Source organism: Xenopus laevis, chromosome 3S (genome assembly GCF_017654675.1).
Source record: "Xenopus laevis strain J_2021 chromosome 3S, Xenopus_laevis_v10.1, whole genome shotgun sequence".
Lineage (NCBI taxonomy): Eukaryota > Metazoa > Chordata > Amphibia > Anura > Pipidae > Xenopus > Xenopus laevis.
In genome coordinates, this window is record NC_054376.1 from 7,906,605 (window position 1) to 7,922,849 (window position 16,245).

At 40.3% G+C, this 16,245-nt stretch overlaps 1 protein-coding gene and 1 long non-coding RNA gene across 3 annotated transcripts in view; both read left to right on the forward strand.

The window, feature by feature from the left end:
• The window catches only part of sgcd.S (sarcoglycan delta S homeolog), a 32,482-nt gene extending 25,509 nt beyond the window's left edge, over positions 1 to 6,973 (forward strand). The window contains exons 5-6 of the mRNA XM_041587971.1: positions 3,048 to 3,171; positions 6,228 to 6,973. Coding sequence (XP_041443905.1) covers positions 3,048 to 3,171; positions 6,228 to 6,401 — 298 coding nt within the window. The 3' untranslated portion in view covers positions 6,402 to 6,973. The remainder of the gene's footprint in view (positions 1 to 3,047; positions 3,172 to 6,227) is intronic.
• Positions 6,974 to 15,466: 8,493 nt separating this feature from the next.
• Positions 15,467 to 16,245, forward strand: part of LOC121402099 — a 61,123-nt gene continuing 60,344 nt past the window's right edge. The window contains exon 1 of one of the 2 annotated variants that reach the window (XR_005966540.1): positions 15,467 to 15,791. This is a non-coding gene — a long non-coding RNA (uncharacterized LOC121402099). The remainder of the gene's footprint in view (positions 15,792 to 16,245) is intronic. The other variant, XR_005966541.1, reaches the window with a different exon arrangement.

The following is a 16,245-nucleotide window of genomic DNA, read 5'->3' on the forward strand; positions in this document are numbered from 1 at the left end:
CATATTTTGGAGCTTTATGGATAACGGGTTTCCGGATAACAGATCCTATACCTGTTTTTATTTTTCTAGAGAGGAAAACAGGTACGGGATCCATTATCCAGAAAGCTCTGAATTACAGAAAGGCCGTAATTAGAATTTCGAAGTTTTTTTAATTCGAAATTCGACCCTTGATAAACATGCCAATGGGCGTGTGGACACGCAACGGTTTTGACGCGAGCGACTTTTCCGACGCTCATCAAAGTTTTTTTTGACGCCAGCCAATTTCCACAGGTGAATTTCCGCAAATTTATTTGCCTGCGGCAAAACGTGGAGATTCGCCGCTAATTCGCGCCTGGCAAATTTATTCACCCATCACTAGTAATGGGTTGATCAGACTGGAAAAATACAGAAAGGAAAACTGCAATCCAAGTGGGATTTGTGGGCAACAAAGGAGGGTGGGAGTGGAATGTGGATGGAATTTCAGCATGGATCAGTTCCAATTTCTAATTTTTTTGTTTTTGTTGATGGGAGATAGTTCATAGTACAAGTTGATCCAGGGACTGGTCCCATTGCCATTTTGGAGTCAGGAAGGAATTTTTTCCTCGATGAGGCAAATTGGAGAGGCTTTTTTTTTTTTGCCTTCCTCTGGATCAACTGGCAGTTAGGCAGGTTATATATAGACTTAAGGTTGAACTTGATGGACGTGTGTCTTTTTTCTAAGGATGCAACGAATCCAGGATTCGGCCTTTTTTAGCAGGGTTTGCATTTGGCCGAATCCTTTTGCCAGGCCTAACCGAATCCTAATTAGGATTCGGATTCGGTTCGGTATTCGGCCGAATCTTTATGAAGGGTTCGGCCTAATCCGAAATTCGCTATTCCGTGCATCCCTACTTTTTTCAACCTAACTTACTATGTTAAAGGGGAACTCCACAAAAACATAACTTAAGCTTTTTGAAAAGTGAACATAATTTCAAGCAACTTTGCAATATACATCAACAAGAAAATATGCAGACTTTTCATGATTTTTAATGGTTTCTGACAGTTCCCTAAGCCTAGCCCCCTGCTCTCCTGCTGATCTGTCTGACTACTTTTCTGAGCTGACTGACTACTTTTACTTTGTATCAACTGCCAGCTGTCCTCATCTTGCATCCTCCAAACCCCACAATTCCCTGCACACATGATTTCAATAAGGAAAGGGACATCACAATACAATGCATTGTGGGTTATGTAGTTCCTGCATGTTGTCTGTAAGCTGTGGAGAAGTTGTTACAATTGTAACATCAGTGATTGGTCCCTCCTTCCCTGGAAAATGGCATTAATTTATACTTTTTGAAGAAACAGGTAACTGTGATGGGTATATTTGGGGTTTCTGTGTTATGTGGGCCTCTTTATCAAATTTTTGTTTTGAAGCCGGAGTTCTCCTTTAATATGAGGCCGATTCTACTTATTTAAAGGATAAGTAAACCTTTAGAATGTAAAATTGATGAGAGTGCTTTTCTGCTTAGGAAAGTTTTGAGAAAGGTTTCTAATTGTTTTCCTAAGCAGAAGAACATCAGAGCAGCCTCTTTCTTTCTCCTGACAACTTCCTTGACTACTTGGTGGTCAGACTGGTCAGAAACTGACCAGCAGGTGGCGCTGTTGGAACAAAATTCATTCATATTAACAGCACACCTATCACTTAATATCTTGGAATAAAAAGGAAATAAATAATGAATGTCAATTAGAAAAATACTTAGAATAGCACTCTCATCAATTTTACATTCACTTATTTTAAAGGTTTACTTATACAACCTTTAGATGCTGCTGCTCATCAACTGTATTTTCTAAACAGAGCAACATCACAACATGTTCCTTCTCTACAGTCGGCTGAAAATTAATTTCTGAAGAAATGGAACGGCAGGTGGTACTTTTGTTTTATTCCGTTAGACTCCCATTTTATTCAAATAACCCAAGTTTTTAATATGTATTTCCCTTTTCTGTGTAATAATAAAACAGTATCTTGTACTTGATCCCAACTAAGATATAATTAATCCTTATTGGAAGCAAAACCAGCCTATTGGGTTTATTTAATGTTTACAAACTACAGAGAGATCTGTTATCCGGAAAACCCCAAATCTCAAACATTCTGGATAAGAGGTTCTATACCTGTATACGCAGTTTTAAAATATCTTGAAAAGTAGATATTTTCTATGCAAATGAGGCCTTATTATTGGAGAAGAGGCCCATGTGTTTATCTTTCCTGAACATGATATTTTATATACATCGCTGGTCTTTTATTTGGTTACGTTCAATGCATTTCTTCGCCGTTTAAAGGGTGTGTTCTGTGAGAGTCCGTTTGCAGGGATCATGCTTGAGAAAGACAGATAACTGGAAACCTTGATAGGAAAATGAAATAAATGGGCTGGTGTGAGGAGAAGGGTTCATTAAGCCGACTTGATGAAGACTCATTGGAAGGTTGTGTTTCCTAATAGAAGCCAATGATACCTTGCACCTCATAAATAACTCTAATGATTAGAGTGTCACTGTCTGGCCTCATCCTTGGGAAATTGACGGAGATGCAAATGCAGTAGTTGCTCGTACAATGGAGCAGCAGAGTGGAACGAGCAACTGAACTCATGGGCTAGGACACATTATCAGCCCATTGCTCATGCTCAGGTGATTACTCCCACAATATATCAGTTCTGCTGTTTAAAGGATAAGTAAACCTTTAAAATAAGTGAATGTAAAATTGGATGAGAGTGCTATTCAAACACTTTTCTAATTGACATTCATTATTTATTTTCTTTTTATTCCAAGATATTAAAGGATACATGTGCTGTTAATATGAACGAATTTTGTTCCAACAGTGCCACCTGCTGGTCAGTTTCTGACCAGTCTGATCACCAATTAGTCAAGGAAGTTGTCAGGAGAAAGAAAGAGGCTGCTCTGATGTTCTTCGGCTTAGGAAAACAATAAAAAAACCTTTCTCAAATCTTAATTTAGTTGACTAATATGGGTCATCTGAAGAAAAACAAAATGAACACTATGTTCCGGTTAACACCTATTCCTCTTGTTTTTTTTTTTTATAGACTGGAATCTCCAACAAGGACCTTGATTATGGAGGCACCCAAAGGAGTAGAGATCAATGCTGAGGCCGGGAGCTTGGAAGCTTCTTGTAGAACAGATTTACGCCTTGAGTCAAAAGACGGGGAGGTAGGGAAGGCAACTTTCTTTTCTTGTATAATATAGATCCTTATCAATAATCAATAATTTTTTTATAATTATAGATACGTTGGGAGCATTTAGCAACGTTTGAACAACCTGTCGTTGTGCACTTGTGTTTATATTCTAGGGATGCACCGAATCCAGGATTCGGTTTAGGATTCTGTCAGGATTCAGGTTTTTTCAGCAGGATTAGGAGTCAGCCGAACAGTGGCGGAACTACCGGGGGTGCAGGGGGTGCGAGCGGGCCAGGGCCCGCACCCCCTCAGGCCCCCCCGGCAGTCCGTTCGCCGCTGAGAATGCCGGCATATGTGGCCGTACAGAGGGGGGCGGGGCCCGGCTGCGCGTCACGCACCAGGGTCCGCCCCCCTCTAGGATCGCCACTGCAGCCGAATCAAATCTGAATCAATTAGGGGTAGGGAAATCGCGTGACTTTTTGTTGCGAAACAAGGAAGTAAAAATGTTATCCCCCTTCCACCACTAATTTGCATAAGCGGATTCGCTTCAGTATTCTGCCGAATGTTTCTCGAAGGATTCAGGGGTTCAGCCCACCCCAAATAGTGGATTCGGTGCATCCCTATTATATTCCATTTACAAGGTCACCTTACAACCTTATAATTATTATCAATACACTTTTCCCTAGCTATTAATGCACAATAAAACCTTACTGTCCACAAAAATAAACGTTTTTTTCCCCTTTTCTACGGTTGCCTTTTACGCACAAGGGGTCCACCATATCATTTGGTTTGGTTAAAGTATTTTTTAAAGATACAGTTAGACCTGTACCCTTTTTGATCATAAATAATTGGGGCTACTGATATTGTTGGAAAATGCCTGTTCCCATGCAAGTAATATGTTCACATCCATATTTAATAAAATGAATTAAAATAATTTAATAATGAATTTAAATGAATTAAATTCAAATTTCAATGCTGCTTATTAAAAGTTGTAGTTATTTTTATTTTCCCTTAAGAGGCATTAACATTTCACTAATTAAACAAAAAATAAAGTGTAGATTATCACTTTTCATCATTAGGGTATACTATCCCTTTAAGATATTCAGAGCCCCATAATAATTCAAGTCTTAATTTGCCTTTTTTTTAATGAAAGCATTTTATGGCTGTAACATAACTATTAATACAGCTTTAAACTTCCATATAAAAATAAATTACCCTCATTTCAGTATCATTCGTGCCATGTTAGGGCGTCGTTACACGATTAGCAAATCATTTCGCTCTATCAGGATCTAATTAAGCAAAACCATCAAAACAGGGAAACTTTTTGCTGAGTGGCAGAATTGCTGTTATTGATGCTAAATTCTTTAATGCATCGGCCATAATGCTTTACAAATGATTAGCAAATTAACATGCGAGGAAAATATTTCAGAAGAATATTTCTCATTCAACATTGTGGTTGTAACCTTATGGTTAACAAGGGCGTGGGGTAGTGATGTGGGGTTGACCTGAAACCATGGGGCAGATTCACGAAGCGCAGAATTTGCACTAGCGTCCGCTTCGCTCACATCGCAACACTTCATCAGGCATAGATTCACCAGGACAACGCTAATTCACTAAAATCCGAAGTTGTGTCCAGGGCGCCAAACGCTGGCGAAGTAGCGCTATCGTTACTGTAGAAAGCGAAGCGAAGTTGCGCTAGCGATGGGTAATTTGCATACGGCGGGAAGTTAAAGTACAATGGACGTATATGTTGCAGCAAATACATTACATTACGCAAGTCCAGGGAACCTTAATAAAATAAAATAAAGTTGTTATATTGCCCTACACATGTGCCCACTGTATAGTTTATGTGCCATATGTTAGGAAATGTAGGGGGGAAGCCGGGTACCCCAGAAAAAAATCTACGCTCTTTTGCAGTCTTTCACCCTGAAAAATGAAAAGTCGCCAGCTTTTTTTGTAACTATTTTTTGAGGAAGTCCTATCTACTCTATTGCACTTCGCTTGGTCTGAGGTGGCGAAGGCAAGTCTGGCGCAAGAGGTAACGTTTAGTAAAATCCGAATCGTAGTGAATTTGCGTAGTTACGTCCCTTCGCCAGAGCACAACTTCGCCAGGCGTAAGCGAGCGAAGTACATCTAGAGTCTATCTCCTTCGCTAGAGAAGTTACGCCTGCGCCCGCTAATAAATCAGCGAAGTAACGAAATGACGTCACGCTGTCGAATTTTCACAAACAGTCACTTCGCCTTTTAGTAAATCTGCCCCCATGGGTGCATATGGGCCAACCAGTTGCTCCTTCAGCTGTCATAAGGTGGGTGGCCTGATCGTGTGCCAGCCCAGTCCCTTCATCCATCTTCATCCTGTTGCAGCTTCTTTTTCGGCACAGGCAAAACTTCTTTAGCCACTTGTATTTTTAAAGGGCTATAACTCCCTCCATTGATATTGGAGATGAGCAGGTCAAGGTAAATAGAACTATGTTGTGCCAGGTTGGGGAAGAACAGGTTAGGATCAGTGTGGCTTGAATATTATTCAATATTTGAGCTTAGACCCGTTTATTGATTGGACAGTGGCAGAAAGTTTTGGGAGTATGCCACCTCTTGCTTTGGGTAATGATCCACCGGGCAACTGAGAATTTTTGTCACTCGCAGGAGTACAACAAACTAGAAATCACAATGAATAGGAATCGTGGCTATACGCTGGGTCTATGGACTTCACACGTAAGCTATTCCCATTCACCTTCAATGGGGGGGGGGGGGAGTAAATATCTGGAGATCACTCAGTGTGTCATTACCCTTAAATATAGGTTGTTGTTTTCATAAATGTATCTAAATGGTCATGAATAGTGATGGGCGAATTTGTCCCGTTTCGCGTCGGCGGAAAATTTGTGAATTTGCTGCGAAATGGCAAAAAAAAACCCGAAAAAAAATGTGAATTTTCGCGAATTTATTCTCTGGCGAAATGTGGAAAATCTGCAGCTAATTCACACCTGGCGCATTTATTCGCCCATCACTAGTTATGAAAGAAATCCATATATTAACATGGCTCTGTATACCCTTTATTTAGCCCCATCAAAGCCATATTTTTTGTTTATCTAGATCCTTCTGCAAGCTCCGAATGTTAAGCTTCCACAGCTACCACGTGGCTCCTACTCCTCCTCTGGTTCTCGTCAAAAGGTGTATGAGCTCTGTGCGTGTCCTAACGGGAGACTGTTCCTTTCTCAAGCCGGGAGTGGATCTACCTGCCAGATAAACACGAGTGTGTGTCTATAAAAGACTGGAGACCTTGCTCAGAGAGATGCAGGAGCACCACCATTACCTGACACAGGAAGCCTCAGAAGCTATATGTGCGTGTGTCAATATATATACTTATATATATCTGTAAATCTATTCATCTCCTAAACAAGAGATGTTTCATGACCAGAAGCTCAGGGTGAACCTCATGTGTCTTCCCACAGTCTACTGAACTGATACATGCTCCCACCAGTTCTTCACTCAAGTTGTCCTCATACTCCCAACAGCATAGCACCACCAATGAAACCTAAATACTGAAAAAGTTACATACTCCTCATGTTTTATATGTCTTTAAATTCCAAAGGGTGACTTTTTCAATCCATTAATTACTGTGTTTGATACACTTTTTATATTACCTGCATCATAGAAACAAGTAAGAGATACAGGACAACCGTTCTGTTTTTCCTGGAACTATCCACAATGGCTTAAGTAGATCTAGGTGTGGTTTGGAAGGTGGACTCTATTAGTGATGTATGTGTTGGCCCGATATCCGCGGGTCCTGTGGGTCGGTCAGGTACAGGCCGACCTCGCTCCCCCCTTTGCGGGTGGCAGGCGGGTCCAGCTCATCCTCCTGCTCTCCTTGCCACCTTCAACTGCCAGCTTCCGGCTTTATAGCCGCACGCCTGCTTGCTCCACCCCTTTTGTGATGTAATCGGCAAGTTTTTAAAGGGAAGCCAGAAGTCGGGCTCTGGTGGAGCGAGAGCGGGTGCGTTTCGGGAAAGACCCACACATCACTAGATTCTATATCTGCTGTTTTCATTCATGGTGATAATTAGGTTTTAGATTATGTAAGGTGCTCCTGGCACTCATATCTGCCTACAAAAATGTGTTCTTTGCATGTTCTAGGTCAGGGAACCCCAACCAGTAACTCGTGAGTAACATGTTGCTCACAAACCCATTGGATGTTGCTCTCATTGGCCTCAGAGCAGGAGCTTATTTTTGAATTCCAGGCTTGGAGGAAAGTTTTGGTTACATAAAAAACAGGTTCCAACAAATTGAACCTAGGGTGCAACAGTGGAGGAAGGGGCACTACACATATATCTCTTCTGCCTTCTTACCCCTAGTTACAGCCTATCTACAACTTCATCAGCGCAACAAACAGGTGAGCGAGAGGAATTTGTTGCACTTTGTCAAGTAAAATATGGTGCGTGGGTTGCAAGATGCCATCATTGGTTAAATGATGAGTGGAGGGGGAAGTCAAGGGTGGTGATCCTTCCATCCTTCCTAACCCTGTACCTAAACCATGTTATGATTTGTATAAATCATTGTGGCAGGGTGGCTTTTTTTTTTTAAGGAAGGTAACCATTTGTTGGACACTCTTCCCCCACATAGGACACGAACTCCAAGCGAGCAGATAACCAGGAGCTTTATTATATCAACCATCTTCACCATAACCACATGCATCCAACATTACACAGAAGCATACTTTCAAACTTCATAATATTCACACTGGCTTGTTAAAGTGTAACCCTTTATCCAGAGGATTTATACTTGGGATGGCTAGGTTGGGTACTCACACTTTGTCTCGAGTCACCGGGAATTCCTGTTCCCCACCTGTCTCAGTAGTCTGACACTCCCCCCGGTGCCCTTTTACTATTCCAACCAGGTTTTCCTACAGGAAGACCACTGGCCCAAAGCCCATCAAACCATACTACTGACCTAAACCCTTTCCTCTTGGGTCCCTATCCACCGGGGCACTATCCCCACTACCCTCCTTGTTGGGGCAGTAGGCGGCCCATGCTCACTATCCTAGCTCAGACGCCTAGTGCCTACTATACTCCCTCTTACGTACTCTCAGCCTGCTATAGCTACTTCAGACCTCTTTTCTTCCAGTCTGCCGTTCCCTCCAGACTAAGGCCATAAAACCAGGGTGTGGTCCCCTTTTTATACCTCTAGACTCACCATCTCCCTCTAGTGACAGTGAGCGTATATTGCATCCACACTTCTATTACCTTCTTGCACTACCTAGTGGCCGATTTATCAAGTTACACATAACACTTCGTATTGCAAACACACTCAAACATAAATGAACTCACTTTTACATATCACACAGTTTCAACCAGCAATGTGCCCACAGTAATTTTCACTCACCATAACATACATCACCCACTCTACCCCCCTACAGGTCGTGCTTGGGTTAGGTAAAGGTAGGGGGTTCATGCCTAGATTGGTTGAGAGCAGGTTACAGTTGGTGTGGGTAGAAATAAGACAACTGGAGCATCACTAAATCCCATTTCCATAGTCCCTGAATTACCTTATACTATAGGATTATCATCACTAGCCTTGTATTTTCTCACTTGCAAATGAAGGCATCTATCCCTTTCTTAACTCTGTCTAGTTCATCTGCCAGTACAGCTTCTACAGGTAAGAAGCAGTTGGATAATGAATAATGATTATTTTCTCATGTCCTATTCACTCTATAGATTCCTCATCCAAGTCCAGAATGCACATGGTCACCCTTAGCAGTTGTCTGTTGGGACTCTGGGCTGAAACATCTCTGTTGATAAAGAGACATGTGCCTATGCCTTAAGACAATGCACTCTGCAAGGAAAAGCACAGCTGGGAAGTGTTCGATTTTACTGTTTGCTGTTTATTTTTTTTGGTTGGACTTTATTTTTTCCTTAGTTGATTTAAGAGGGTTGCGTGTATGAGGGAAGATGTGTGAGAGGTTGAATTATATGTGAGTGGACCCAATACAAGTTTTATTTACAAGTGGCAAAAATATTTTCATTTAATCTATCACGTTTTAAAGGATATTCGTTGAATATGCCGCTACAATGTCACTACCCTGGGGACAAGGCATTGGAGAGTGGTGTTACAGTATAAATAATTGCAAATACAAGCATGACTGAAGTCTATGGGATGAGTAGCCATTAAATATCTCTGGGTTAAATCAGTTATACATGTTGTTCAAGTTGCCAAGGATTCTATATTTGTCAGGGATGCTAGAGTAAGGTTGCCATCTTATCATGAAATAACGATAAGCCCTTTGTCATTTACATTCATTATTTATTTTCTTTTTATTCCAGGATATTAAGCGATACATGTGCTGTTAATATGAATGAATTTTGTTCCAACAGCGCCACCTGCTGGTCAGTTTCTGACCAGTCTGATCACCAAGTAGTCAAGGAAGTTGTCAGGAGAAAGAAAGAGGCTGCTCTGATGTTCTTCTGCTTAGGAAAATAATTAGACACCTCAATTCTTTCCTAAGCAGAAGAACATACATTGTATTTTTGCTTGCCCTTAATCCAATTTACAATGACCTTACAGTTACAGTACAGTAGTTTGAGATATTTGCATTTAAGCCACACCCCTCCAAGGTGAATTGAGTTTTATTTTCCTTGAGAATTGCCAGCATATTGCTGAATACCAGTGTGCAGGCTACCTACAAAGTTGAGTTTGGTACCATGCACCAAACCAAGTCAAAGTTGTCCATGATCATTGCTTGTGTTTGGCTTTTTTCTTGTCCTACGGGATTGTTTGTTTTGTTATTTGTGTTTAATGTTCTTTATGTGACTGTATCTCAAACCAAAGATTGCCAAGGATGCAGCTTTTAAGAAAGTAACCCATTTGTCAGAAACCTTACTCAAGATATAATCTGTAAAGGGTAAATATACATGTTAATATTCCAAATTGCTTTGCCTGGTGGAAATACTAAGGGCTGAATATACGGTCATTTTCTTGTTGCTTTACTCATTCAGAGCTTTGAAAGTGTTACAGGCTTAACTTGCAGATTTAGTCTTGCCTAAATAGCCATTGATTCACTAACAGATGCCAGAACGGGACACAGTCTGGAAGTCAGTGGTTTTTGATATAGCATCATTGGGTGCATGGCTAGCTGGGTCATTTTTCCATGACTATGGTGTTGGTAGACAATTAATCCTAAACTTATCCATGGAGACTACTGGCTATATACCAGATGGGTTTATTAACCATTTTGTAGTTACTCTGGCTTGTAGATCTCTAGATAGACAACTTCAGAGGTGTATAGGGGAATACGTATATTAACCTTTATATGACCTTTATATAAGTATATCAGCCTCTATATCGCTACAAGTAAAGTAAGTGGAAGGGCCTTCACTGTTCCCTTCTCTCCTGAAACTATCCTTAATGATTTCCTGCTAAACCACGTGCATTTTTTGGAGAAGGTTATAAATTATGACTGCAAGTATCCAGAAGGATTTAGGAGAAGGCAAGGAGGGACCAATAAACATTGAGTGGTTACTCAGGATAAGGTCTGCTAGGGTTGCCAGTAACACACAGAGTGCTATAGAATAAAGTGTAACCCAGAAACATAAATTTGTTGTCAGGCCCCTGAAAACTGGGACCCTCATGTTATATACCAGTGATTCTCAACCAGTGGCTCATGAGCAACATGTTGCTCACCAACCCCTTGGATGTTGCTCTCAGTGGCCTCAAAGCAGGTGCTTATTTTTGAATTACTGGTTTGGAGGCAAGTTTTGGTTGCATAAAAAACCATGTGTACTGTCAAACAGAGTCTCCTGTAGGCTGCCAGGCTACCATTAGCCAATCACAGCCCATATTTGGCAACCCCAGGAACTTTCTGCTTGCGTATGTTGCTCTTCAACTTCTTTTACATCTGAATGTTGCTCATAGGTAAAAAAAAGTTGGGGATCCCTATTCAACAAAGACAAGCAGTTAAAGGGCTACTATAACCCAAACAATTTCTGCTGAATTGTGCTTTGACAACTCATGTCTCATGAACAAAACTCTTACTTGACTTCATATATGTTGGGTATAACTCTACAAGGAGGGCTATGGAAAAGGTGGTAGACGGTCTGAGAAGTAGAATATGGTTTTAGACAAATCTAAGGTTTGCAAGCCAACCAGCACAACTTTCTAAAAGATTGAGTAACTTATTATACAGTCAACGTCTTATATTTCCATTAGGAAAAACACAGTCAAAAATAAAGGTCCATTGAACTCTACCATTTCTTCTCTGCCATATAACAGAGGGCTATCCAGTCATTTCAAAAACGTCACAAGTACGATGCAGCTTTATAGATTAAGGGCCAAACGATTCCTTTTCAACCTACTGACTATCTTTATAACCAGAGTAATTTACTGTGTGTACTTGTGTGGCACCCCATACTTGTTATGGTCATATCGTATTTATTACATTACAATTTATTTATAAAGGCCAACATGTTGAAGAACATCGTACTGAGATACATGAAAAAATTAGGGAGCGAATATTGTTGTGTCTATAAATGATTGATAATGTTCATGTATCTGGCTGAGGTATGCAATCACTATTATCTGATATGTGATTTAATCCTTATGCTCTGAGATTGGACTCCCAGTCATCGTTTATAGCGAGCGACTTCATTTTTCAATTTTATTTTGCAACCGTTTAGCTTTCTTGCAAAATTAAGCTGTAAATATTATAATGGTTTACCTTTAAAGGATAAGTAAACCTTTAAAATAAGTGTTAAAATTGACGAGAGTGCTATTCCAAACACTTTTGTAATTTACATTCATTATTTTCTTTTTATTCCAAGATATTAAGGGATACATGTGCTGTTAATATGAATGGATTTTGTTCCAACAGCGCCACCTGCTGGTCAGTTTCTGACCAGTCTGACCACCAAGTAGTCAAGGAAGTTGTCAGGAGAAAGAAAGAGGCTGCTCTGATGTTCTTCTGCTTAGGAAAACAATTAGAAACCTTTCTCAAATCTTTCCTAAGCAGAAGAACATCAGAGCAGCCTCTTTCTTTCTCCTGACAACTTCCTTGACTACTTTTAGGTCCCACTGAATTTCATAGAGCTGCATAGAGTGGAGTGTGAACATGCTAATAATTTCATGTGACAAAACTATTTCATACATTTCTATTGGCTCACACATTGGGCATTTGAAACCTCTTTTATGTTGCCTCTACTTTTCTGGTAACTGGAGAAGCTAAGGTTACCAGTGCCATATAGAACCAGGAAATGTTTGGGTCACTTCACTTCACTTTCCGAGGCCCCCCTGCAAGCATTTTGGGAGTCCCATTCATTTCACATTACTGGACTACCTCCCTCTTACCTCTGATGTAGGACCATTCTAATACATAAAAATACTGCCTAATTGTGGATTTGTGAAACTGTGGCAGAAGTTCGCGGGCAAAAAAATCCACCGCAACAAAAAAGAAATTGTCGTGCGTCAGAATTATTTGGACGCCCATCTACTTTAATGCATTTGGACAAAATAGTCACGCGGATAAAGACTGTCGCTTGTGTGAAAAATTGTTGTGCGTCAAAATTATTTTGACTTCAATGCGTTTCGCAAACTTTTCACAGTTTCACAGATTTTGGGGTAAATTCGCACGTTTTCTGGCAAAGTGCTACAGATTTGCCCATCACTAAGGACCATTCAAATTATGGTTCTTGAGCTATTCTTAAACTCAAATCCCTACATCCTAAAAGCAGTTCATGGCCACCTGCTATTTCCCATATCTAATATTACTTTTTTAACTCCACCTTCATGATTGTGGAACAACTGTTCCCTGAATGTGCTGCCAGCTCTGATGCATTACTTATCTGTGGATTAAAGTAAAAAAGTACTAGAAATGAGAACTGGAGGGGGGGGGTTTCTCTTTAATGGAGTCAGTCCATTAAAGAGAAGACTAAATTTAATGAAAGTTTCTGATTTCATCGGGGCTGTCTTTAGCGGTGGGGCATGTCCAAGGCAACATTATTTACATACAGTAGGACCATTCAAACTATGGTTCTTGAACTCAAATCCCTACATCGTAAAAGCAGACGATTTTGTACTTTAACAACTGAAGGGCCAAACATAGGACAACATTAATAAACTTTTTCCATCTCGTCCTAGTGTCTCCATTGTGTCCTACCGTAGCCATCTTGCTCTGCCATGTCCTTCTCTTCCTACCTACAACTGCTGCTCTGCGCTGCCCCACTATGCATGGGTTCTAGAGCAGTATCCTTTGTTTGCACCGCACAAAAAACAGCTCTGGGTCTCAAAACTGATACCACTGATTGTGTACATGAGAGTCTGTGTGTGTGTGTGTATGTATGTGCTTAGGTATGACTGGGAAGATATATACAGCTTTTTGGGGTTTGTTTTATATTGGGGTACTACGTGAGTCAATGCTCACTCTATGCAAAAAATTTTGTAAGCATTTGCAATAATGCTCAGTATAATAAGCAGATCTTTTAACTTTATTACACTTTCTGTACAAGAATTTAAAAAAAAAAAAGTGATTTGTATTTAAATGATTTCAACAGCAATCTTGTAAGAACTCTTAATAAAATAATCATTAATATGAATGTGTTGTCTGTATTGACTATATTTTGTTTAGCAGTAGCGTATCCCGGAAACAACACAGAACCGTACAGGGCAGCCCATATGGAAAGAAGGGGCTTACGGTACATTTGGGCAGGCAAGAATAAGGACAATTGAAGCATGTAGAAAAATATAGAGCAAGTAAAATTATATGAAGGAGCCCAGGGAAGGGGCAATGTAATTATAAGCCTGTGCAGACCTGTGGCACATAACACTACACATAGGGTTTCCCCTTGGCCAGTACTAGAAAAATACTGCCTAATACGTGGCCAAGAGTTAAATATTTACTGGCAATTTAAAGGATAACTAAACCTTTAAAATAAGTGAATGCAAAATTTATGAAAGTGCTATTCTAAGTATTTTTTTAGTTGACATTCATTATTTATTTTCTTTTTATTCTAAAATATTAAGGGATACATGTGCTCTTAATATGAATCAATTTTGTTACAACAGCGCCACCTGCTGGTCAGTTTCAGACCAGTCTGACCACCAAGTAGTCAAGGAAGTTGTCAGGAGAAAGAAAGAGGCTGCTCTGATGTTCTTCTGCTTAGGAAAACTATTAGAAACCTTTCTCAAATCTTTCCTAAGCAGAAGAACATCAGAGCAGCCTCTTCCTTTCTCCTGACAACTTCCTTGACTACTTGGTGGTCAGACTGGTGGGAAACTGATCAGCAGGTGGTGCTGTTGAAACAAAATTCATTCATATTAACGGAACATTTATCCCTTAATATCTTGGAATAAAAAAAAAAAGTAATGAATGTAAATTACAAAATTGTTTAGAACAGCACTCTCATCAATTTTACATTCACTTATTTTAAAGGTTTACTTATCCTTTAATCCCTTTTGCGGCACTAACATAAATGAACATGTTTTGGGTAGACTTCAGAGCAGGAAAATAATAAAGGCTCCTGGTTGGTGGAATCTCTGAATAATAATAATAATAATGTCTAAATGGAACTATTATATAGCAAAAGAGAGCTATGAGAACTAGTGGAATGGCCCTTTAAATATTTGAATTTCCGTGCCGTTGCGCGCTAACGTCATCACGTCAGCGCGCATGTGCATAAAGCAGAAGAGGCGCGCCCTTAATTATCCGGCGCCGTGACAGAGAGAGGACGCAGTGGGCGTCCCCCCCCACTAGACCATCAGGGTAAGCCTTTACACATTTAAATCATTTAAAGTGTCAGCACAAATAAATGTTAAACTGCTCATGTTTACATGATTTTCTAGGAGACTTAAGGTATGAAGATCCAAATTACAGAAAGATCCATTGTCCAGAAAACCCCAGGTCCAGAGCATTCTGGATAACCGGTCCCATAGCTGTACTTTTTCCCACTAGTTTCATGATATTAGCTGAAAGTAGCAGTATTTTTTAAGTGCTAATACAGGTTTCGGACAGGTTATCCAGAATGCTTGGAATCTAGGGTTTTTCCTGGATAATGGGTATTTTCTTAATTTGGATCTCCATTCCTTCAGTCTACTAAAAAAATCTTTAAACACGGATTAAATCCAGTAGGATTGTTTTGCTTCCAATAAGGATTAATTATAGCCAGGTGGTATCAAGTACAAGCTATGGCTTTATTTTTTCAAAGAAAAATAATTTTTTTTTAATTATTTGATTAAAATGAAGCCTATGGGAGATGGCTTTTCCATAATTCAGAGCATTCTGCATAACGGATCCCATACCTGTATAATAAATGTGACTACTATTGCTGAAAAAAAGGTAATTTGATGTTGCTTAGAAAACGCCATTTTCCCAGCACATAGTCCACATCAGTACTCACCCCATGCCCGATTAGAAGGACCCTCCCCAAACTTTTTAAAGTCTCCCCCCACCCCCAATATGGCATCTTTTTTTGTCCTGCTTTCCTTGCTCCATTGAAAGCAATAGTTTTGCCTTTTAACCTTGGGGAAAAAAAAAATTCTCCCAGCCCTGCTCTTCCAAAAGAATGCGGGAATGGCTGGACATGGCTTCTAGGTACTTGGGTTTTTTGGATCACAAGAATTTTCCCCCTGTATCTTACCTTATAAACCAGGATTGTCCATGCCGTTCAGCTGGAAAAGGTAAGTCAGTGCTGTTACTGTTTGCTTCATCCCATGTACCTTCTTGGGGTGTCTTAATGGCATCCAAAGGTGAGTGCTTGTCCCCCATCTGTGTGCCGGATCCTGACCTGCCTAAAAGCGCCCTCCTGGCATTGGAGTGTGGCCCTGCACCCTTTGCATTTTTGTGATGGGTGAGGGAGGTGGAAGTTAATAGTCCACAGTACTTAGTTAGTGGCCTGAGTCATATTATTATTATATGAATGGAGGCAGAATTGGCCAGCTGCTTCCCTCACAAAGTCTTTCCTAAGGTTGTATATTAAGTTATATTGAAAACAATCTTTAAACTTTGGGCTTGGCATGATGAACTGATGCACACGCCTGAGCAGCTGAATGGAATCATGTGATCAGCTCCACTTTACCTGAGCTTTCCAGAGACTTGCTCCAGTCCTGCGTTCTGGCTGCTACTCTGGGTAAT